Consider the following 24010-nt stretch of genomic DNA (forward strand, 5'->3'; position numbering starts at 1 on the left):
AATTGATTTACCGCTGTGAAGTGTCGTCGTCTCCACTGCTTCGAACTTCCGTCAGTCAACAGGGAAAAAGGAAGAAGAAAAAAGGTCAATTTTTCATCCTTCAACTATGGCATGTGTCCGAAAATACCTGCTGCAACCTTAAACCCTTCATTTCGCAGCCGTAAACTTACAAAATTGTTCATAAAAAAAAAACACCACTCGTGGTTTTGGCTAACTTGGCGTCTATGCTAGCGGGTTTGGCTGACATGGAACCCGTGTTTGCATCCATACCAACTCCAACTCATCTTCAAAGCATCGTATGTGGGAGACACTTGGCACCATGGCAGTAAAAATGGTGATGACGCTGTGTTCTAGCACATAATCAACTAGAAATTTGCCGTTCCATATAATTGAAGAATAATCTATAAGGATCAGAATTGTTTGTTGTGACTGACTAATAAAGATGTTCATCCGTCATGCACCTCCACTAATTGTCATTTGCCTCGCCTATTAGTGACCGAATCGCACTGGGTTATGAAATGTGATAGACCTGGCCCCACACTTATTCTGGCATAGTTTTTACAAAGCGGATTTGGTGCCCATATGGACGCACGCCCCAGATATCTGTTGTAACGGCAGCCCTTGTATTTTCGTTGTTTTTAATCTACTTTTATTTCTTTATGATGAAGTTATATTTTTAATAGCTAAGTGTCCGTACGTTACAATAAAAATATAAATATTAGGTCTGGTAACATTAATCGCAAATTCAATATATGGAGATGTAGATGCGCCATGGGAGCGCCGTCGCATAAATACGTCGGGAGCGATGCTATAATTTGATTTCAGATGTGATCCGAAAAAGGATAAGAAGATTATCTGTTAATTACTCTTCTAATTTCTTTATTTATTTTTATTAGTAAAAAAGTCTAACATCTGTAGCGGTAACGAGACGATGAGACTGGAGGACGAAGATGGATGATAAAAATAGGTAAATTACTTGAATTTTAGGACTTTTATCAGATGAGAGATTAATAAAAGAAGAGATAACGCGAGAATCAACTCGTGTTTTATTTAATTGAGATTGTCTTTTCCTATCTTTCTTTTCGAGTTTGAGCGCATGTCTTTGTCAAACAAGAGTTGCATAAACCCCACGAACGTCTCCGCGTACGTTTAGGCATTATTTGGATGGGCTGGAATTAAGTTGCCAGTGCCGCATAAATTTATTCTACTCTGCATTTCCGTAGGAACAGTAGCTGTGCTCCTAGATTGTGTTCAAGATTCTTTTCGTCTGTCGAAACGTACAAAGGAACCAAATAGATGAGCAGCAGGAAGCATCCAACAATTCCTTTACTGCAGGTTCATTGTACATAACCTGAGTTTATATTACCTAGCTCATAAGGTCAAATGCTTTTGTTTGCTTGTCTGCCGAGCCTGCCGTTTGGGAGCAGGGTTTGAGTTGTCATGAACAGGAAATTATGGTGATTAACAATTGTGCTGACTTTGCACAAGTGGTTGCTTAGCATGCAATGCTTTAGCTTCACTCCTTCGTTCTTAGCATTATTGATTACTTTGGATGCCAAGGTTGGTTACTGTGTTTTCTGTCATTTAGCGCACAGGGAGATTTTTGGATTGGAGGTCAATTGTCTCATTTTATCAAATGCTTTGTTTATAGTTAACCTGCCTGTTTTTGTCTGTCAAGCCTGCCTATTGGGAAAATGGGTTCAGTTGACATAAACTGCAATGGTTGATTAACAATTGTGCTGACTTTGCACTAGTAGTTGACTACTGGTACTTTAGTTTTACTTCTTACCCTTCTTGTTGACCTTGGAAGTTAATGTCGTGTACTTTTATATGCCCATCTAAATATTCACTTACCTTCCTCCATTGTTATTATTCTGATATTGGTGTCTCCTTATGGGGGGCCTGTTTAAGCGCAGATATTTCGTAGAATTGGTATAATTTATTTTGCATAAAGGTGTCACATCTGAAACCGTAATCACATAATTAAGTTTAATTATGTCTAATTAGGGTCATAATTAATTTTGGAGCAATTTATTTTGGTATATCAGAGTACTTCGATTTGAGTTAATTGGATGAGAGAAAGAAATTCAGAAAGATAAAAGAATAGATTTTGCAATTAAAACGCGTTCTTGTTTAGTGAACACGTTCTTGTTTAATGACCCGGCCACAGTTAAAGGCGATGACAATCTACCGGAATTCTACGAGTGTTATGTGGGTAGCATTAGGTGGTCACCTGAGTAGCAAGACAAGCATCTAAGCATACTTCTCCTATTAATTTGGATCATATGTGTCATGTGTGATAAATTACACTTTATGTATGTTATGCATGAGTATGAGTCGATGTCGAGTTTATGGTGGGTAGAACCTATGTTGATGCACTAATTCTCCTATCTTGAATAATTGTTGATCCGTATCCTTTAGCCTGGGTTTAATATAGTATTATCTAATTTAAAATGCCATTCGTGATGCTTAGCAAGTGCTTAGATGTTTGGTAGAAGTCGAGTGATGAAATGTTTCATCGTTCGTGAGCATATGCTTTAATTACTAGCACAATGATCAAAATGATGGGTTGATGGTGTTGGTTGGATGAGTGGTGAGGATGAGACGATATGTGGGTAGTGTTAGGCGTGTTTGTCCTACTCAGATGTAGAGTTCCCCTGGGTAGGTCGGGAGAGGGACCCGGACATCGTAGATCGCTTGCATCGTTTAAGCACCGATTGTTGTTGCAGTTGGCTTTAGCACTTTTCGTGCTTACTACATATTGCATATGGGAACGATAAGTCAATTACCTTTGTAGCTATGGCTTTTTTGGCATGTGGGTCGATGGTGTCGGGTATAAGGCCAGTTAGGATATCCATTTTACTCCAGGAGTAGTTTTGGATGACCCCCGCACCTATCGACGTATGATCAAACGGTCGGGGCATATTGGAAAAGGTTGATATAAGTATCCCCTTGAATGGACCTGTGTGGTCATGAGAGTCGTATAGTACTCAAGTCTTGTAGGTAAAGGAATACCCTTTGTAGGGTGTAAAAACATTTCAAAATACTGCGTTCTCGATCATGAGTATGCTTTCGTCCATTTGCAACAGTTATAGAGTTATGAGTGTGGATTGATGTGATTGATGGGTTGAGATGGTGCTTTACAGATATTATTCTTATGGTTCCATTTACATATATATTCAGTTGAGGCTTATGTGTTAGATAATCGTGTTGGTCAAGTATAGATGCTCACACATGTTTATCTCAAATTTGCTTTCGCATATGAAGTTTACTTAACCATGTGGTCTTTTCTTGCTAACATCCGAATGCATAATCCTTGGAGTCAGGTTATTTATAAGTGCCCATTATGGATTAAGTCTTGCGAGTACCTTCGTACTCACGTTGCTATTTTAGGTGCTATCGGCGAGGAGGAGTTGGTTTTTGGCTACTTCACGCATGCCAAGGGTGGTGGCGGGCATGAGTAGGCAACTACTTGGATGTCGCGGTTTTAGGGTTAAGCCTAAGAGCATATGGCTTCACCTATCTTTTGTTGTCTTTAGCTTTCATTTTCGCTACGTAGTTTCTTTTGTTGGTTAGGAGTTGAGTCGATTTTTATCTCCTCCTAGCTCTCTTTTGCTGTAAATTGTAATAACTTGGTAAATGCTGAAGAACTTGTAATTTATTGTTAATTACTCGCTCTTTATTAAGCTGTGTTGCGATGTTAAATGTTGGAGAGACATGTGCTTCGATCTTAGGCACAAAATACGTGCCGAGGCTACTGGAATAGTATTATGGTTGATCATTGAAGTCGTGATTAAGTAAATGATCGATTTAATGATTAATTAGAATATTGTTTGAACGGTTCCTTACAAAAGGTCTACTAAATTTTGATTGAGACCAAATTTTGGCATGTTAAAAGAAATATTTGCAAATTAAATCAAGAATCTGTTAGCCAAATGCATGGTAATGTTCCTATGTGGTGGTTAGGAATAGCCAGTATATATACATGTATATGGGGCAATATGCAAAGAACCCCTTATAACATGGGGATCTTACACAAATGCAATATATATCTAACACCCCCTCAAACTCATGGGGGATCAACCACATTAAGTTTGGAGAGATAGAACATGTGCTGATCTGTACTATATGCCTTCGTGAAGAAATTAACCAACTAAAGCTCTAAAGGAATATACTGAATAGCAATCATCTTATCATGTATATGTGTTCGTGTGTAAAAAGCATCAACACCAATAGTATTGGTGAGCTCATGCTTCATCGGATCTCAAGGAATATTGATAGCACCTATATTGTCTGAGTAAAGAGGCGTAGGTGCAGGAGACAAAACACCAAAATCATCAAGTAACCACCGGAATCAACTGAGCTCCACTGTCGACAACGCCATAGCTCACAACTCGGTCTCTGCACTAGAACAAGAAACTGCGATATGCTTTTTAGTCTTCTAAGCAATGGGAGAACCACCAAGGAAAACACAGTAGGCAGAAAGAGACTAGCGATCAGAAGATCACTAGCCCAAGTAGCGTTAGAATAAGCACGAGAAACTATAAAGAGTTGGAACATGAAAAAAAGAGATGATGAAAGCTAGTCCCACAAAGATAGCACACAACACGCATAAAATGACTATAGTCACTACTATAGAACCAGCTATAGATGATGGCTCATCACTGCCGGTTCTTAATTTTCCGCACTCGAACCATGATGGAGCCACTAAGAAATGGCACTGATACTGACTGTCAGTGCCAGTTCTAGCCACAAACCATCACTAATGATTGCTACAGTAGATTGGACCTGAAGTTTTCATTCAATGGGATTTTGGCTCAAGCTCGCGTACGCTCAGTTCGATCGGCTGATACATTTTCTAAGTCATGCGCTCCACCTTATCTATTCTTCCTCTCCTCTCTCTCTCTACCTTATATCTTCTCCTCCTCTCTCTATCTCTCTCCCACATCCGACCACTCCTCCAACTGGTGCTCATGTTCCTTCGACCACTTGGTCGCTCCCTCCTCTTCGTGCTCACCTTAGCAACCGTCATATTCCTCCTCCATGGCACCGTTGTCGCTGCCTCCCGCACCCCCGAGCCACCGAACGAGAGCATGTCAGCGCCCGTGTAGGCGTCAAGTAGGTCGAGCACACCTAGGTCAGCATAGGCGTCGAGGGCAAGGTTAGCCCGATCATGTTGCATCTCCAGAATAGGTCGAGTGTGCTCAGGTGGTCCCTATTCCCGATGAGCGGAATATGGCTAGCACGTCGGTGGGTAGGCCGCATGATGCGTAGAGGTGGATGAGGGAGTTGGCGATGATGGTGTGTGGTGATGCGTCAAGCCTTGTCCTTGAGTCATCCTTTAAAACTAAACCATCAAGCCTTGTCCTTGAGTCATCTTTTATGCATCTATCAAACCCTTGCAATAGTACAGGACTTGTTGAGTACCTTCTGTACTCATTCTTGGTATCATTAAGATGAGGAAGCAGACACCGACTTCGCTGGAGACGAAGGCACGAGTGAGGAGTAGATTAGTGGTCATGTTTGAACCCTAGCTGCATGTGGCTTTCGGTTATTGTTCCACTGTGATTTTGTTGGTTTGTTGGCCAGGCTTGTAATATTCTATAGTTTAAGGCATTTGTATTGTTGTAACCTTAATACTTTTGTATATGCTGTATGGTTGTGATGTCAGAATTGTTATACTATGCATATCAACTACTTGATCTAGGGACTGATACAGGAGACATAGGAGATCCCAGGAAAGGGGTCTTACAGTCCAGCAGTGCAAGGGAAAGGGCAACGACAGCTATGAAGAGAAGGTGGTGCACGCGAGTGGTGTTGGCTGGCTGAGGGACACCATGCGCTGGCATAAGCGGATCTAAGTGGGGTTGTAGGCTGAGAAGCCAGCGGCTGGAGGACGTGCGGGAGGGGCTGTAGTGGAGCTGCTGGCGCTCGAGCGTGGTGCAGTGGCGAGAGGTGGGGTGCGGTGGTGGAAGCCAGCGCTTGTGCGATGCCGTTCATCTAGAGAGCTTCGAGAATCCGTTTTGCTAGCCCCCGTCATCAAGTGACGGCTGGCATGTGCTCAGATGGTGGCCAGAGGTCATGGCGGTGGAAGGAGCAAAGGAGGGAGAAAAGTGGTGCTCACCAAGGCACTAGACGAGGTGACGACGATCAAAGGTAGTGGCGTGGGATGGCGCGGCAGAATCTGTGGGCAGCCGCTCTGCTCGACGGCATCCTGCTCAATGGAGCTCTTGGCCAGGGAGCGAGATGGAGAGGGAGGGCAAGGGTCGTTCCATTTTAATGCACTCAGGGTTCGGTTAGAGGGTGCACACTCGAACTCATGGTGGTTGTGAGACTTTTTTCTCGATATCTCCTATGCCTCATGTGTCAATCCCTAGATCAAGTAGCTGATACATATAGTGCAATAATTATGGCATCACAATCATACATCATACATAAAAGTATTAAGGTTACAGAGTACAAAGAGTCTTCAAACCATATGGTATATTACAAACTTGATCTACCCGCCATCAAAAGCATAGTGGAACAACAACCCAAAGCCACATGCAGCTAAAGTGTGAATGTGACTACTGAATCTACTTCTCATCCACGCTTTCATCTCTAGCGAAGTTGGCATCTACTTCCTCATCTGAATGATAGCAAGAATGAGTACGGAAGACACTCACCAAGTTTTATACTACTTTAAGGTGTTGATAGAACTAAACCAAGGTTATCCAGTAAATATTCTTAATTACTTATGTTACTTATTTATTTACTACACTAATTAAGCTATATTTTATTACTATCGTAAAAGCATACATGTAATTAATTATCTGGGTTAAACTACTAAATTAATCTAATTAATTAATTAGTAACGTTAAATTATTCTATTATATTCTAATGATTGGTATTTATTTATCTAGCAGCTACATTGGTTAACTTATTACATTAATTATACTAAGATTAAATCTATAGCCTTTTAACCTGAATTAATAATCTATCATAAACATTAATTAAAAAGCAAACCTTTAGTTAAACTAAATCTACAAACTATTCGTAATTAAAAAAGGATTAATCTATACTTAAGCTAGGTTAACATATGTGACTAAACTACAAACTATAACCTAAACATGATTAAAGGATGACTTTATACCTAAATACATTTGTCGGCTAGCTAAATAGCAAAATCTAACTCTAGGGTTTGAAGTGCTACGACAAATAAAGTGGAACAGAAAATAAAAAAAGGCTCCAAAAAAATACACAATTTTGTAGGGAGGTAGATTATGATTTTAGAGGAATATCAGTAAAAGAATCACCAAAATTGGAGTTAAAGTGAAGGAGATAAGGCTCGCGGAAGATTTGCTGCAAGGGAAATTCAGGAAAAATGAAAAGGGGCACTATTTTGTGGACTTGGTCCGCGGGCGGTGGACCGAAGGGAGTTTTGTAGTTGGGGCTCTTTGGTGTCGGCCGTGTATGACGGCGGATTTGATTGGGGTAGTTGGTCTGTTTTGAGGATAAATGAGGCATCGTGTGGAAGGGAGAGCAAACTAGTGGTGTGGAAAAGATCTGGAGCTGATTGGTGGTCTGGTGGCAGCAGAGGATGGAGAGAGAGAGAGAGCAAGAACATAGACTTTTGGATGATGAACAGTACATGTGACTTTCAGTGCTGATGAACACTAACCGGCAGAGTGGAAAGATCTGAGAGAGAGAGAGAGGAACTTGAATGATAAATTTAAATAAGTGTATTTTAATTTGAAATTGGATTTATGATAAGTCAAATTAAATTTGACATGATTTTGAAACAAGGCATTAATTTAAGTGATTTGAACTTGAATCCCGATTGCACCAAGCTGAATTGAATTCATGAAGCGATTAAACCGGAATTGCATTTGATTGTATCTCGGACGATCCGAATTTGCATTCAAATACAAACTCGATAAGGATTTGAATGAGTCTAGATTTGAGATAGGTCAAATTAGGATTAGAACCAAGATTTTGAGTTGGATTTGGGTTCAGCTTAAATTGAACCAGGATAGATATTCGAATTTGAAAGACATTCAAATTTGAATCCCACACAGAGATTCAAGAACACCAAGAAATCAAAAATGCAATTGCTTGAGTTGATGTAGGGTTTGAATTTAGAAATTGACTCCGGTGAATTTTGGAATACATAGTCCAAATAATAATATATATGTATATATGCATATATGAATATATACACATACACACGTATACATTTCCTGGATTTCATGCTGGCTTAATTATTTAAGAATTTTTTTAAATAGGAGTGGATTTTGCCTATTTTCCAAATGCTAAAACACAGGGTGTTACATACAATCTGTCTTAAAGCTAAGTAAAGGAAAGATAGAAGAGAGTACAACATCGGTGTATTATCTCCTGCACATTGGATTCCAATCTGATGAACTCAAATTCATCCAAAAGAGAAATTCAATAAATCATATAATCCGAATAATCCAGTCAAAATTTCTTAGGAGGAATGAAAGAAGAAAAGAGAGTACATGTTTTCTGAATTTTACATTGTTAGATAAAAATGATCCACATAAACATGTCTTCGGTTATTGGTGTAATAAAAATGCTCCATAGTAAAAGGACAAAATCCCTAGTTTCTGTAAAAGATTGATCTGGTTCTGTCCGCATGTGTTTTGTTTGGTCAAAGTTCATGTTTGGAACTGCATGTTCAATAATTATGTTGACATTACTTAGCACTTATCAGTGATAAATTAAACGTCTGACTTTTTTTGAATCACCCAATAAAATGTAGCTTTTGACTTTGCTGTAATTAGCATTGGCTTACTTCAGTACCTTGAATGCTCTGTTTACGTTTATCCCTAAATGAGAACCCACGTTGTGTCAGCAAAGCAATCTTTCAGCTACATCTTTACAATTCTTGTTTACTTAAGTTTGTCACCATTTATGAAGCCCCACACTACGCGTCTCCTGGCGATTCAACATTCTATTCTCGAAATGAAAACTAAAGTTATAGTATATGATTATGGCCCGGGTTAACTTCGCTATGGAATTTCATAACAGTCACTGAGAAATTACTCCAATTCTCTGTTGCCTATTCATAACAGTCACTGAGAAAATAGAGAATTGGAGTAAATTACTCCAAGATCACATATATAAGACTTTCTTTTCTTTATGCAAAGCATGAACTCAATGATAAGTTAATTAATATAGACGTGCATAAGCATTAAGATAGAGTACAAAGAACAGTTAGCAGCTGACACAGCCCACATGACAGCTGCATATATAAACCGCACAACTCCGAACCCAAACCAAGCCAAACCAAAGTTCAAAAGTCCAAGTCCAAACCCACAGCTGTCCCGTCATCACTTGCAATCAACCACATTCACATCTCAAGATGAAGATGAGGATGTGCGCTCATGGTCTGAACCTCAAGGGCCTCAGGAGGGCTATGAAGCAGCAGAAGGCCAGGCTCTACATCATCCGCCGATGCGTCGCGATGCTCATAACCTGGCATGATTGATCGGTTGATTGATCAAGCAATTAGGAGCAGATTTTCCACATGTTCCCTACTTTTCTATTTGTTCATTCGTACATTGGCTGCTGTAGTTGCTGCAATTTTGGCCTGAATCTGTGATGTATGTAGTAGCTGTACAGAGTTCAGGAAAGTATCAAGAATCAGAAATGAATGGCGGTTCTGTTGAAATTTGGAGCATTGTTTTTCCCTCTTCTTTCTTTCCTGATCAAACTCTGAAGTTTTAGCCTCCATGACATGTTGACATGCAACTGAAAGCAGGGGCGGATCCAGCTCAATGCCAAGGGGGGTGCTGGGCCTCCTGCTATTGGACTAAATTCATGGCTTGTGGGCTGAAATGATAAATTTTTTTCAGAATTTTTCTCTATCTTCTTCTGGTTTCCTGGGCTGGGCCCGTGCTGCAGCCCCCCCAGCACGGGCCCTGGATCCGCCCCTGACTGAAAGATACCAGGGTTTTTTCGGTGCACAGAAAAGTAAGCTTGCAATGGACCACAGCGAGATCAGAGCTTCAAGTTTTGATGTCACTGCGTAATTTGGGGATCATCTGTTGGTACCACAGGCTAATATTAGCTCATTTGTTCAATTGCTTTGTCTAGAGCTTACTCATCTGTGTTTGTCTGTCAAGCCTGCCTTTTCGGAGCAGGGTTTCAGTTACCTATATACTGTCCAACTATGATGGTTGGTTAACAATGGTGCCGACTTTGTAGAAGTACCTGGCTATGGGATGTTTAAGTTTCACTTCTTAGTTCTTACCCTCCGTCTTGACCTTGGAAATCGTGGTGCACTGATACAAAAATATAATGAAGTAAACTATTGTTTATGACAAAACTATTGATGTTATTATCATGTAACAAAGCCAATTAAATACTTTTAAGTATACTAATGGTTACAATTTTGAAAGTTTGATTGCACGCATGCTAGGATCACATCTGCTTTGGACAGAAGGTAGTTGCTACGTCTAAGAAACAACAAAACTAAACAGGCAAGTACATATGTCCTAAATTGACATTATTAGATAATATGATACAGTGCTTCACATAACATTTCCTTGGGCTATTCTCCATTGTAATACAAACTTTTCATAGTAAGTGAGCATAATTGCTGCAATGATATTTGTTCTCAGTCCTAGTATGAAACCGCTTGTTTGGAATTCCATAGTAAGTCATTCGGTTGATCCTACATAGCACTTATCAGTAATAAATCATAGCGATTGATTTCTTGCCTCCCAAAACAAAATTCTAACCTTTGACCTTGCTTTAATTGACATTGGCGTGCTAAAGTATCTTGCGTTCTCTGTTTGTGTTATCCCTAAACCAGAGAACCCATGCTGTGTCAGCAAAGCAATCCCAGCGACATGGTTTGGTTACTGTTTACTTAATTTTATCAGTTTTTAGTGGTCAAGTTGACCTAAAAAGTTGCATGGACATTTTTAGGGTTTTTATAGTTCTGTGAAGCCCAATAGGCATTTGAGCATTCTATTCTCCAAATGAAAGCTAAAATAAATTACTACAGTTGGTTGTAAATACATTTTGTTTTGAACATACATGGAGTCAAAATTTTGAAACATTCACTATCAATATATTTTCAAATATTTAGATCAGAAACATGATAATGATATGTGTAGATTTATCTTGAAAAGTAGTTTCATAATATTATATTTTTCATGTTTTATGGATATATTATAATAGAAATTAGTGGTAAAGGTTGTGATTTTAATACTATGTCGATATCCAAAATAATAAGTATTTGTGGTTTAGTGGAGTAACTGATTCGGGCTCAAAATATTTTTTCTACAACATTTTGTAATAGCCACTGACACAATATGAAATTTCTTATCAGTCTATTGGGCACCCTATCCCATACTACGAGATTTCTTGAAACAAACAAATAGTATGAGATTTCATTTCTACACACACAAATCCCTGGTATCCTACTCATATCTTAGTCAATCTTTACATATTTCATTTTGTCGTTGATGCAGTGGAAACGATGCCAGTAAGTTATTGATATATCATCATGTCAAAAGGCATCAGGGAATTGGAATAAGTTACTCCAATATCTCGCAGACTTTGTTTTCTTTATGCAAAGCATGAACCTAGTGATAAATTAATTAAGATAGATGTGAATAAGCAGGGAGTCAAAATATAGTTATGTCACACCCGTTTTCTCCCTTTCTCTGCCTTATGGGATCCACATGTCAGCTCCTTCCCTCTCCTCCCAAATCCCATCCTTCCATCTACAGAACATCCGTCTGTTTTAAATCCAGATTTCCCCGCACGAGTTAAGGAATTGAAGACCAATTGATCGTGATTTTGGAAACCATTGGTCTCTAATTGCAGCAGGGCATAATAGAGGAAATCGAGCCCTAAACCTCCACCTACCATTAATTCCCGCTAGCCAGCTCGATTTGCCCTCCTCCCTCTATAAAGTCCGCAATTGACCCTCGGTCGAGCTTCTCTACGCTCCACCGCGCACAAACCCCCAATTTGTGTCATCTTTGCTCCATCAGAGAACCCTCGTGACGCTGTTGTAGCTCCACTGCACCTCGCTGATGTCACTGTGCTATTCTGGACCTCCCCGATGCCGTTCAAGCTCAAGCCCGTGCTCTTTGTTAGCATCTCATAGTCCATCACTGCTTGCCTTTGAGTTCCGGCAGCCGCACCAAACTTCCTTCGCCACTAGACCTCCATCGTTGAAGTCCGACATCGCCGATCCTCTTTGAGCTTCCCTGATGCATCGCGACCTGTCAAACGAGTTCTCCATCGTCTCTTGGTCGCGCTCTGCCACTCATCGTTGAGTTCTAGCCGCCGTGATGATCTCTACATTCTTCTCCAACCGTCAATCACCATGCCATCTTGCTGTTGTTATCCATCTCACTAGAGCCGAGGTAGGAGCTCCCTCTCATCCATCCAATCTCTTTTGTGCGGCATAGATTAAAAGTTAGATACCCTTTCGTGTGATTAAATCAGAGTCAGATCGAGTTTGAACGTGCGTGATTTAAATAGGTCTCAGTCGAGTCACCTTGCCATGTCAACAGGCCATGTGGGTATTTTTGTCCTACGTTGCAAGTCCCAATCAGCACGTTTAGCCGAGTCAGGAGCCCTATCAGCCAGTGACATCAGCGCTTGCGCAATAATCCGATATTCCTTTAGAAAAATAATTCAAGTGATTTAGAATACTCCAAAAAATATGTTTTTGATTTAGAAAAAATTCCATGAATTAGAAAATTGTTTAGATAAATGTTTTAATATGTTTTTAGCTTTGTTTCTATTTCTATAAATGTTACTTAATGTTTTCTCATTTAAAAATTATTGTAAAAAAGTTAGAATAAATGTTTTGGTTTGAAAAATGGTTTGAAAAATCTAGATTAATTCTGATATGTTTTAAAAAAATCATTGATAAAATAAAAAAAACTTTTAATATGTTTTGTTGCATATAAAATTTGTTTTATTTCTATAAAAATGCAAATAAATTCTATAAAGTTGTTTTATTCAGTTTTATACTATAAAATGATTCTAATTTTTTAAATAAATATTTTATACCTTTTAATAATTAGGTGTAGTTTGAGAAAAATAGTTTTTTTTGTCATTTTTAGCCATTTAACCTTAGATTTCGCGACGTTGCTCCGATTTGGGCGGTTCTTGCACCCAAACCATCCTAAAGTTGTGCTCTAGCTTTTGTTTTTTTTTGTTGCTTTGTTTAGTGCTTGTTCTTAGTATTGCTTGTTTTGTTCGTGTGTAAAGGAGTTTATCCCGGAGGAGTTCAAGAATGTCTAAGATCAAAACTTTGGGGATTTTGAGTAGCTCAATGGAGAAGGTAAGTGTCCTTGAACATCTCGCGTCTATGTTTTATAAAAGTTTTGTTTTACAACTTGCATACTAGTCAAATATGATATCACGTGATTAGGGTTACTAGTTTGCCCCCATTTTCCTTGTAGCTGTAGTTTGGTTATCATGTTTTTGGTAGATTATGCTTACTAATGGGTAGAATAGGGAAATTATGTTTTTATTTAATAATGTGAATCATGATGATAACTTTGGTGAAAATGCTTAAACTTGAAAATTATGGTCTGAGCAAGTTTGGTGTGATGGTTGGCATGTGAATATGTTCCAGGCAAGAATGTTAATTTTGTCGGATATTGGTTATCTCCTTATGTTTGTTGATGACGGTCTTGCTCAGACCATATTAAGGACCAGTTCGTGGAATGACCACCTATGAAAACAGTACAACCATATGCTTGGTATGGGACGGATCTAGCCGGATAATTCGCTATTCTCTCAGCATGGTGGAGATCATTTGATGGAAGCTTAGCGGGTTGACACATGCTGAGAGAGGCGTTGAAAGGCTTTGTAGTGGTTTCCTGGTCACACATCTCATAAGTGTGTAAGTGTCTAAATAATATGGGCAGAAGGGAAATCATAAGTTGTGCATGAAGTGTACACCATCTGCGAAGTGAAAACTGATACATCAGCCGTGCTCATGGTCATGAGTGGCATGGACTCCTTACATGATTAGTAGGGTATTTTTCGAGTTGGTTTTAGATTGGATCTGGTAGATCACAGTGGTGGGAACTGTGATTCGAGTTGGCTTCGTTTAGAGGTGGTTAGAACCTCAGTTGTGGAGCAAGGTGGTTGGAACCTTGGCTCAGGTTTTAAGTATATTTTACCTAGTAAATATATTGCATTTATAAATATTTTACTACCAAAATAACATTTATGCAAATAAACCCCTGAGTTAAGTCTATCTTAACTTTGATCTACATGTTATATTTTTCCACACCTGCTGAGTATTCCATATACTCACGCTTACTCTCTCTCACATAACCTTGCTGCTGCTCAGAAGGTGAAGACTACGAGGATTTCCTTGAAGATGGAGCTGATTTTTAGACGTGCGACTTTTCGATCGATTGACTGTGGCGTTGGATGTTGTGCTGAGTTTATTTCCACTGCTTTGTAATTTTCTTTTAGACCTTTGGGTCGTCGATGTAATAAAGTAATGTTGTAATGATGAATATTATATTTACTACTTAATTATAATGTCACTGTGTATATGTAACTTGATCTTAGTATATATATAGTTTACATTTGATTTGGTCTTAAAATCAGGTATGACAAGTTATTAGCTGACAGAGCCCACATTGCATCTGCCTATATAAACCACACAAGTCCGAACCCAAATCAAACCAAAGTTCAAAAATCAGAATCCAAGCCCAAAGCTGTCTCATCTTCATTGGAATCAACAACATTCACATCTCAAAATGAAGATGAGGATAGGTCCTCATGATCCGAAGCCCAAGGGCCTCAAGAGGGCTCGAAGGAGCAAAAGGCCAGGCTCTACATCATCCGTCGATGCGTCGCGATGCTCATAACCTGGAATAATTGATTGGTCGATTGACCAAACAATCAGTAGCTATTTTCCAACATTTTTCCTTGTTCTATATTTTTGTTCCTCAACCGGCCAGTGTAATGGCTTCAATTTTGGACTGAATCTGTGATATATGTATTAACTGTACATAGTTTGGTAAAGTAGCCAGAATCAGGAATAAGTGACAGCTTCTGTTGATGTTTGGAGTACCATTTTCCCCGTTCTTTCTCTTTTGATGTGGCCTTGCCACAAATTCTGAAGTCTAGACCTCCCTGAAATGATCGCAATTTGACATGCATGTGAAAGATACCGGATTTTGCTTAGTACACAAGTAAGCATTCACCACAGGCCACAAGAGAGGTCAGGCCATGAGGCTTGATGTCAGTATGTAATTTGACTACTCATCAGTTGGTGCCGTTTCTAAGTCTGATGATACCGATGGTTCCCATCTCATGTAGTCATAGTGTAATTTGATTACTCATCCCGTTGGCGACAACGTGCTTTTGATCATTGATGCTCAATGTGCCAACTGCTCTGAGTGTCACACTCACTCTTTATCAACTGGATCTATAAAAGTTGATATACAGTGTCAATGATTCTCAATGTTCCTGAAACGTGGTGAGATTTAGAAAGAGAGGTTGTGAGTAAGGTCTTTACAAGAGCAGATTAGGTAGACCAATTTTCGAACAGGTGTCGTATTGCTTCTAGAAGCTAGCTCAAAATTCCAAAAAAGAGAAGAAATATCTACGAGGTTCGTATTGAAATCAACCATTTCTTCCATTAATGTGGTATCTTACTCATCAGCACCAGGAAGCTACAAAAGTTGATATGTGTATTAGGCCTTTTTTGAATAGCCTTTTTTCTAGGTTTCTCTAAAAAAAGCTACAAGATATTAAAGAGGCTGACTTTTGGCTCTAGTTTTTAATGTTTTTTGGCTGGTTAAAGAAGCACTGTAGATGAAATGAATTAGGAGCTAAGAAGTAGGCTAAGATGAGTTTTTTTGGTTTTTGGTGGACTGAAAAGCTAAAAATTTATTGTAAAAACTAACAAACAAATTTCAACCATCAGAGTCACTGTCTTAGCCAACAGAAACTCTAAAGTCATATTTTATTTAAACGGAGCCTCAGTGGCTTTTGGGGGGAGCAAATAGCTTTTGACATAGGACAATAGTGCCTGAAATAAAGGTAGATGTACAGTGAAACGCCACAGGATCCTACTTTGCAAAAGTTGATAAGTACTCCCGCTGTTCTACAGTTCCTACTAAGATTTTTCTTCCTCAGCTTGTCTTTAGGGCTCACACATCTTCTAGATCTTTCTTTATTGCTTCTCATGGCTGATAAATCTTAAATTTGTGAAAGTAAGTTTCTGTTTTCTTTTCTTTTGACACTGCAAACAAGATTTGTCTGGACTATGGTCAATGTTTGATTTTTCTTGGAGAAACAATTATGCCTCTTAGCTGGATATCTTTTGCTTTACATCTAAATGTACAGGCTTGAATTTTTTTGAAAAATATGGTAAATGTTTTGATTTTGCTGCGGAAGTTTATAACTTGGATCCAATTTTACTTTGCTTTTTTTGTTCTTTATATTATTTTCTTTTCTCTTCATGTGAAGCATATGTTTCCCTACTTCACTTTCTTAAAGTTGATACGTCAATTAGTGCAAACGCTGTAGCAGCGCACTGCTAAAAAACAGAATCAACTTTACAAGTATTGATCATATTTATATGTTTCATTTAAATTCAGGTTTTGAACCTTAAATTTTTCTTTTTAGAAATTGCAAGTGTTCAATGCTTCTCTGCATAGTAAAATCGACATCGACTTGCTTTCATGGAAGAAAAATCCTTATCAACCACATGCTATACTTTTGTTGAACTTCATAAGGCACAAGAAAAGAGAAACTCATGCAGAGCTATATGAATGTCAAAAGGTCAAACCCATTTAGGAGATATTAACATGAGCAGAAGCAGATGGCACTGAAAAATACGACACTGCAAGTGAGACAGATAAATGAAAAATAAGATGAGAAGCAGGCAACTCATTTGTCGTTCTAGTTTATGCCACAATCTGTGCCTCTGTGAATGCTGGTCTGATTACAAATCACCATTTAGGAGTTGCTTGGATCTTGAATTTAACCAAACTAGATTTAGTTGAATTGCTCTTAGAGTTTAACCACCTAAAACTGAAGGTATAGCTGAGAACAATTCTAGCCAAACGGCATTTTTGCCAAATGCTATCCTAACAATATAAAACTTCAAATCTGTATTACTGAACAAAAATGTGTCCTAGTAAAACAGATTAACAAAATTCATGATCCAAACATCCACTTGCAATTTAAAGATGCAATTGGTAATAGGCAAAGAGTCTTATTCTATATAATTACCATACATCTGGAACTTATAAAAGCATTTAGAGTATCAGCGGCACATAAAATCCAAGCCTTACTAAAAGTTATCACCACCATCGATATGAATGAAATACAGATCAAAAGTCGACCTCTTGCTGTTCACATCTCAATAACATAGAGAACAAATTGGCATAATTAGAGGCATCAAATCTCCATCTTAATAAACATTATCATCATCATTACGAATATCCCCAGCCAGTACAAAATTCTCTTTGCCTCTCTCTTTCACGAACCGGCCCATTGATTAAATAATCAATAGATGTTTTTAAGATGGAGACAACCAGAACAACTCCACTTCACACAATGCACACAAATTTGCAATATGCGCATCCCCTCCACTACCAACAACAAGAAAGCCAAACCATCTCAATCCCTCTAGAACATATAAACTATTAAGAGATGGTGACACAAAGGCCCCACATGACAGAACCAGAAGTTGATTCCTGCCGGCCTCCTTTCCTTCTGGCCCTACCACTACAGATCACAAGTACTACAACAACCTGTCCTCTCTGCTGGAACTAGAAGCACTGGTAGTACAGGTCTATGGGCTGGCTCCATGTGCTGGCACCAAGACTGTCACAGGCACCGCTGGTAGTTGTGAGGCTGTTCATGGTGGCTGGGTTTGTAGGAGCACTGGTGCTGGAATTCATGTACAAGAGGATCTCAGTTAGGGCACACAGCCTGCTCTCCAGCTCCATCTTCTGTGTTTGCAGCACAGAGTTTTGTGCTTGCACTGCCCCAAGGTTTTGGCTGGTTATGCTCATTGCCATGCTGAGTTGCTTGTGCTGGTCCTTCAGCTGCTTTACCTGTTTAGGACACAATATTATACCTCTTAACAATATGTCTCTTCTTCTTGTTCATATGCAGAATATATTTGGTGAAAAATCAACCTATGTATATGCCTATGGTAGATTTTTTAGTTTTGTTCGATGAATTAGCTATGAAGCAATAGATGATTGGTAGGGCCTCAGGGAAAAGGCAGCACAATTATTGAGCTTGTTTGAACAGATATTTCAAGTGGGCCTTTGTTCTCATATGTTTTGCTTTCCTCACCTGCACATGTGTGCAAGCCTTGATGAATAAAAAAATAGAATAATTGCAACAACAATTATTGGATCTATGCTGTCATCATCAATCATTAACAAAATTATGGCATATATATATACCTGCAAGGTGAGGTCGTCCAGTTGCTGTTGCTTCCGCAGCCTAGACCGCCGAGCTGACTCCCGGTTCGAGTCCTTCCTCCGCTTCCTCCTTCTCTCCATCTGGGCCTGGAGGTCCAAGTCATCCTCCGACCTGGAACTCCGGATCCCATGGCTCGACCCGAACGAGGTCCCACTCGACATGGTCATCTCTGGACAACTCTTGTGTACCCTCAACAATTTCACTTACTCTTATTTGTCAGATATACTTCTTGGTTACTACCTTAATTATGTTGTATAGAGAAGGCTTAATTAATTGCGAGAACTACAACTAGCTACAAGGAGCCTACTGAGAAGACGTAGAACCAATAAAGGAAGACAACAGAGAAGGACTGCACCAGGCGGGTGATGGCAGAACCGATCATAAATCCGGGGAGAAGGTGTTCGGACAGGACGAGCAACAACATCTACACGGATGTTGCGGCCTCTCCTAATCAATCATCAAGAATAAGGGACAAAGTACTCTTCTTTAATTACCTTGTAAAATTTATATTTGCTGTATGTATATATATGTATGTATGTCAAGAAAGGGTAAGTTGTTGCTCAAGAAATTTTGGCAGAACCTCCCCTTGAAAACTGAGGGTCAGTGAAGGAAATTTTGGCAGAACCTCCCCTTGAAAACTGATGTCCAGTACAGGAATTTTTGGCAGAGCCTCCCCTGGAAAATTGATGGTTAGTACAGAGAATTTTGCCAGAACCTCCCCCTGGAAAATTGATGGTCAGTACAGAGAATTTTGCCAGAACCTCCCCCTGGAAAACTGATGTTCAGAACAGGAAATTTTGGCAGAACCTCTCCTTTGAAACCTGAAGTTTCAGAGACGAAGGTTGGAGTTCCAAGGAAAGGTTGAGCTGATCTAGCAGGTCAAGAGACTGAAGGTGTCAGCAACAAGTTGTGTTGTCACTAGACACCAGGAAGATGAGGTGAGGAGCTGAAGGGCAGCAAGAAGGGCTCACTGGAAGGAAACCTAGCAAGGGAGTTGGGGAAGAGGGGAAAAGGGAATTGAAGCCTGGATGAGGGGGCCATTTATAGCTGAAAATTGCGTGGTTTCAGAGAGAGAAAAAAAATCCAAATTGAATAATTTTAGTGGAGGAGAAAAGGAGATGAAAAGTATAAGGGGAGAGAGGGAGAAAGAGAGATGTTTGGAACTTCTGGTGGCATCTGCCATTCTGCTGGCAGTGGGAAGAATACAGTTGTGTGCTGCTGATATTCGTTCACTGGTTTGATTGATTGCTTGCGACATCTGCGGTTTCAGAACAACCCATGGTACTTGTTTTGAGCAGAAAGATGAAAAAATAATAATTGTGCTAGGGGTCATCTTGACTCTTCAGCAGGAGAAGTGTCTCCTAACTAAAGTTTGCATGCACCATCAGGTGTGAGCAAGGAGAAAACAAGCTCCCTTCTTCCATTTCATAATACGATTTCCAGGAAGCGTGAGCTTATGGAACTCAGAAGTGAGATCACTAGTTGTGAAGAGAAATTGTTGTTTTGTTTGGTGCGTGCGCATCTGTCGCAAGAGTAGTTGTTTCGAGTATCGTTTATTATAGAGTCTCATTTGCTTTTTGTCAGAATAGAAGTGCATGTTTTCGTAATCACAATTTGTGTTTCACAAGGTTCAGAAAAAATAGGTTTCTTTGTTTTTTTTTCCGAAAGGACGGCTAGAGAGTTGCCAAAATATATTAAAGTAGAGGAGAAAAATAAAATACAAAGAGTTCAACTAGCCATTACCAGGGAGCATGACAGCAGGAGCTAAAACGACATGTGCTCTAAACGCAACTAGAAAGTCGAAACCTCCAAGAGCAAAGAAAGGAAAAAAAAAGGGCATGCACATCAAACAAAAAAGGTGAGGCTTCCATCAAACCTACCGGACTACCAAAGAGAAACGAAAATGGCTAAGACAAATACCACGTTCGGTTCCTTTAGTCAATGTCCTCTTTTATTTTCCATGCAATTGAGACCTCATCCTGACTTTGGCCTTGGAAAACCCGATGATTCCTCTCCTTTTAAATATTCCACCAAAAGTAAATAATTCCTGCGTTAAAATCCCTGCGACCCTCCTTGTTGATTCCGCATCTTGCTTTCCGCCACCATGTTCGGATATTGGGGAAGTCATTTAGGCTCGGCACATAATCCCAACTGCACCATTGTGCAACATGTTGCCATACTCGACGTGTAAAAGTACAATCATTCAACAAGTGTTTAGTATTCGCATATGACATAGCGCACAGTTTGCATTGGCGATCATTTTGATCATCTAGCCATCCCTTTTTTCCATGTCCACTTTAAGAATCTTCCCCTGAATCGCCAACCAGTCAAATATTTTGCACTTAGATTCTGTATTGGCCATCCAAATAGGCCGCGTTTGTAACCACTTAACTGCCCCCATGAATTGGATTTTGTATGTTCTCTTTGTGGTATACACCCTGTACGGTGTCCATTTCCATCTAATTCGATCCTCCGAAGTGTGGTCACGTTGTACCCATTGCAATGTGCTCCTTTGGTCGATGAATTGTGCAAGTTCCTCTTGAGTTGTTAAGTTGCGCAAACAATGAATCCAATTGTCATCTTGCAATTCTTCTGCACTGATTTATGCTTTCTCTTTGCAAGCCTGAACAAATCCGATGCAATTACTTTTGGTGCCAATCCATCGACCCAGCTGTCATGCCAAAACTTTGCTTTCTCGTCATTTCCAATAGTGACTAATGTGGACACCATGAATAAATCCATGTCTGTCTTGTCACATGGTGGTTGGAGTTGTGCCCATGGTCAATGCTTGTTTGTCCATTGGTACCACAACCATCTTACTCTCAAGGCTCTTGCAAATTTTTCTGTCTCCAAAATACCTAGTCCTCCTAGCTCCTTTGGCCGAGCTATGGTGCTCCAATTCACCAGTGAATGTGTCCTAGAAACCTTTTCCAGGACTCCCCTTTCCAAAGAAAAGCTCTTCTAATGCGATCGATCCTCTTGGCAAACCATTTTTGTAGAGGGAACACCGTAAGGTTAGGTCGGTTGTGTGGAGAGAATAGTTTTTACAAAAGTATCTCGACCGGCCAAGGAGAACAATTTGCCTTTCCAACCCGGAAGTCTTCCTCTAAGCTTATCAATTAAAGGTTGAACTTCAACTTTATTTAACTTCCTTATGTGCAGTGGGAGCCCAAGGTACTTGCATGGGAAAGGTTTAAGCTGCCCTAGGAAGACCGAGAGAAAATCATCCAAGTTCACATTCTGGCATCTAATTGCAAACAACTCTATCTTAGATAAGTTTGTAATCAGGCCGGAGCATCTCTCAAAAGCCGTAAGCACCTCATTTAGAGTTGTCAGTTCTTGCTTATCTGGATTGGTAAAAATGGCCGCATCATCGGCATACAAGGAACATCTTAGCTTTACCTTTATATGCATCACCGGATTCAGAAATCCTTTCTCATCCACCATTTGCACAAGTCTTTGAAGCAGATCAATTGCTATGATAAAAAGCATAGGCGAAAGAAGATCACCTGCCTTAGACCTTGCGCATGAAAAAATTCCTGACCTAGCACCCCGTTCAGTAGAACGTGAGAGGAAGATGAGGCCAACAAAGTCACGCCACTTCTAACCGAACCCCTGTCGGACCAACACCTCAATTTTATATAGCCATTTAACCGAATCAAAAGCCTTTGAAATGTCAAGCTTCACAAAAAGAGACATCCTCTTTATCTTGTGTAATTCATTTGTGACACTTTGGATGTAAACAAAGTTGTCAGAAATGCATCATTTTTTGACAAAATCGCGTTGGCTTCTTGAGACAATATCTCGAAGTCTTGGTGCAAGCCTATTTGCCAACAACTTGGATATGATCTTGGAGAAGCTATTAATGAGGCTTATCGGTTTGTAATCGGACACGCGTGTTACATCTGTTTTTTCGAGAGCAAGTAGACATTGGCATTGTTAAGGACATGCAAGTTTGAGCACCTTAAATGAAAGAACGCTTGCACAACTACCTTAAAGTCATTTTTTATTATAGGCCAACATCTTAAGTAGAAAAGACCAATATAACTATCCGGCCCCGGTGATTTCTCCGGTGGCATTGATCTAATTGTCGCAAGGACTTCATCATCATCAATTGGATCCTATGGCTCGTCTAAGTCCACCTCTTGGTAATCCAGGGCATCCCAATTCAAAGCGAGCTTCTGTTTCTTAGCAGAGCCAAAATGATTTTTGAAATACTTATAAACTTCATGTGCCTTTGCCTCGACCGACACCACCACACCATGATATGTCTGCAATCTCTGGATAAAGTTTTTCCTTTTTCTCACATTTTGTTTTAACTGGAAAATTTTTGAGTTTGCATTAGCTTTCTTTATCCATGTCAGTCTTGAATATTGCCTAAGCCTTGATTTTTCAATGGTTGCAAGACCCATCACTTTTCTTTTGAGGAATTTTCTAAACTCAATCTCATCAGGAGAAAGGGCTCTCTTCTCTTCTGCTTGGTCCGGCCTGAAAATGACATCCTGTGCTATTGCAAGGCGCAATCTTATATCCCCTATCGTTCTCCTCTTCCAAGCTCTGAGGTCCCTTTGTAGATGCATAAGCTTAGCATGAAGCCTTAGCAGAGGCTTTACAAAATGGACTGGTTGATTTCAGCTAGATTGTACTGTTTCCATGAATCTCACATCTTGACCCATTATGATTCAAAACAGAAAGTGATGTAGTTGGTACTTAGAAGATTCCTAGTCAATAACAGTGGACAATGATCTGACCCATTTGACGACAAGGCTTGCAGATGCTCATTTGGGAACATAAATTCCCAATCCAAGGTGTGGAGGTCTATGCGAATCAAGGTTGGGTTTTGCTGCTGGTTAGACCATATGAATTTCCTACCTGTTAGCTTGAGGTCATGTAAATTTAACCCATCAATAAGATCCTTGTAGCGTTGCATCATCAGCCTTTCAGTCTGTGATTATTCTTGTCTTCTTCTTTATAGATTAAGTTGAAATCCCCACATAAGAGCTACTGCAACTTCATGTGTTGTTTTAGATCCTGAATTTCTTGCATAAAAGCCATCTTCTCATCATCATGCTGTGGCCCATAAACAACAATTATGGACCAGGTCGTATTGCCATTCAACATCATGATGTCAGTTGAGACCATGTGTTGCATCATTCTGCTATTTGACAGAGAGAAAAAGAGTTCGAACAAGCAAGAAGAATCCCTCCCGAGGCTCCCTGAGCTGGGAGCACTACGTAATGTTGCGCAAAGCGGGTCCCAAATGTTTCAATTACCAATTGTTGTGACCACGTCAAAAACTTCATCTCCTGGAGACAAACAATTGTTATCCCAGTTGATTCCGTGGCCAACCTGACATTTGCACATTTTGCCGACGCATTTAGCCTCCCCACATTCCAGCAAAGAATATTACAGTTAACATGCGACATTGGTGCACCAAAAGATGACTTGCTTTCTATAACATAAGTGCCTTAGAAGATCGCTAGAGAGAGCAGGAGCTTCATGATAAAGGAAATAGCTTAGTGACCAACACACATAGCTCAACATGCTAACAGGA

General features: G+C 39.7%; 1 protein-coding gene across 1 annotated transcript; it reads right to left on the reverse strand.

The window, feature by feature from the left end:
• Positions 1-17422: 17422 nt before the first annotated feature.
• LOC133901575 (bZIP transcription factor 44-like) lies at positions 17423-19487 on the reverse strand. Its single transcript, XM_062342940.1, has 3 exons — positions 19218-19487; positions 18438-19131; positions 17423-18077 (listed from the first exon to the last, which is right to left on the reverse strand). The coding sequence occupies exons 2-3, from the start codon at positions 18621-18623 to the stop codon at positions 17790-17792; spliced, it is 474 nt and encodes a 157-aa protein (XP_062198924.1). The 5' UTR covers positions 18624-19131; positions 19218-19487; the 3' UTR covers positions 17423-17789.
• Between the last annotated feature and the right edge of the window lie 4523 nt (positions 19488-24010).

Source organism: Phragmites australis, chromosome 20 (genome assembly GCF_958298935.1).
Source record: "Phragmites australis chromosome 20, lpPhrAust1.1, whole genome shotgun sequence".
NCBI lineage: Eukaryota > Viridiplantae > Streptophyta > Magnoliopsida > Poales > Poaceae > Phragmites > Phragmites australis.

What these genes read in the sequence shown, in the direction of transcription:
- LOC133901575 (XM_062342940.1), bottom strand. Translation starts at nt 18,623, where the DNA reads ATGACCATGTCGAGTGGGACCTCGTTCGGGTCGAGCCATGGGATCCGG. An exon ending in TGGACGACCTCACCTTGCAG is followed by an intron (nt 18,078 to 18,437) that starts GTATATATATAT and finishes TGTCCTAAACAG; the next exon opens with GTAAAGCAGCTGAAGGACCA.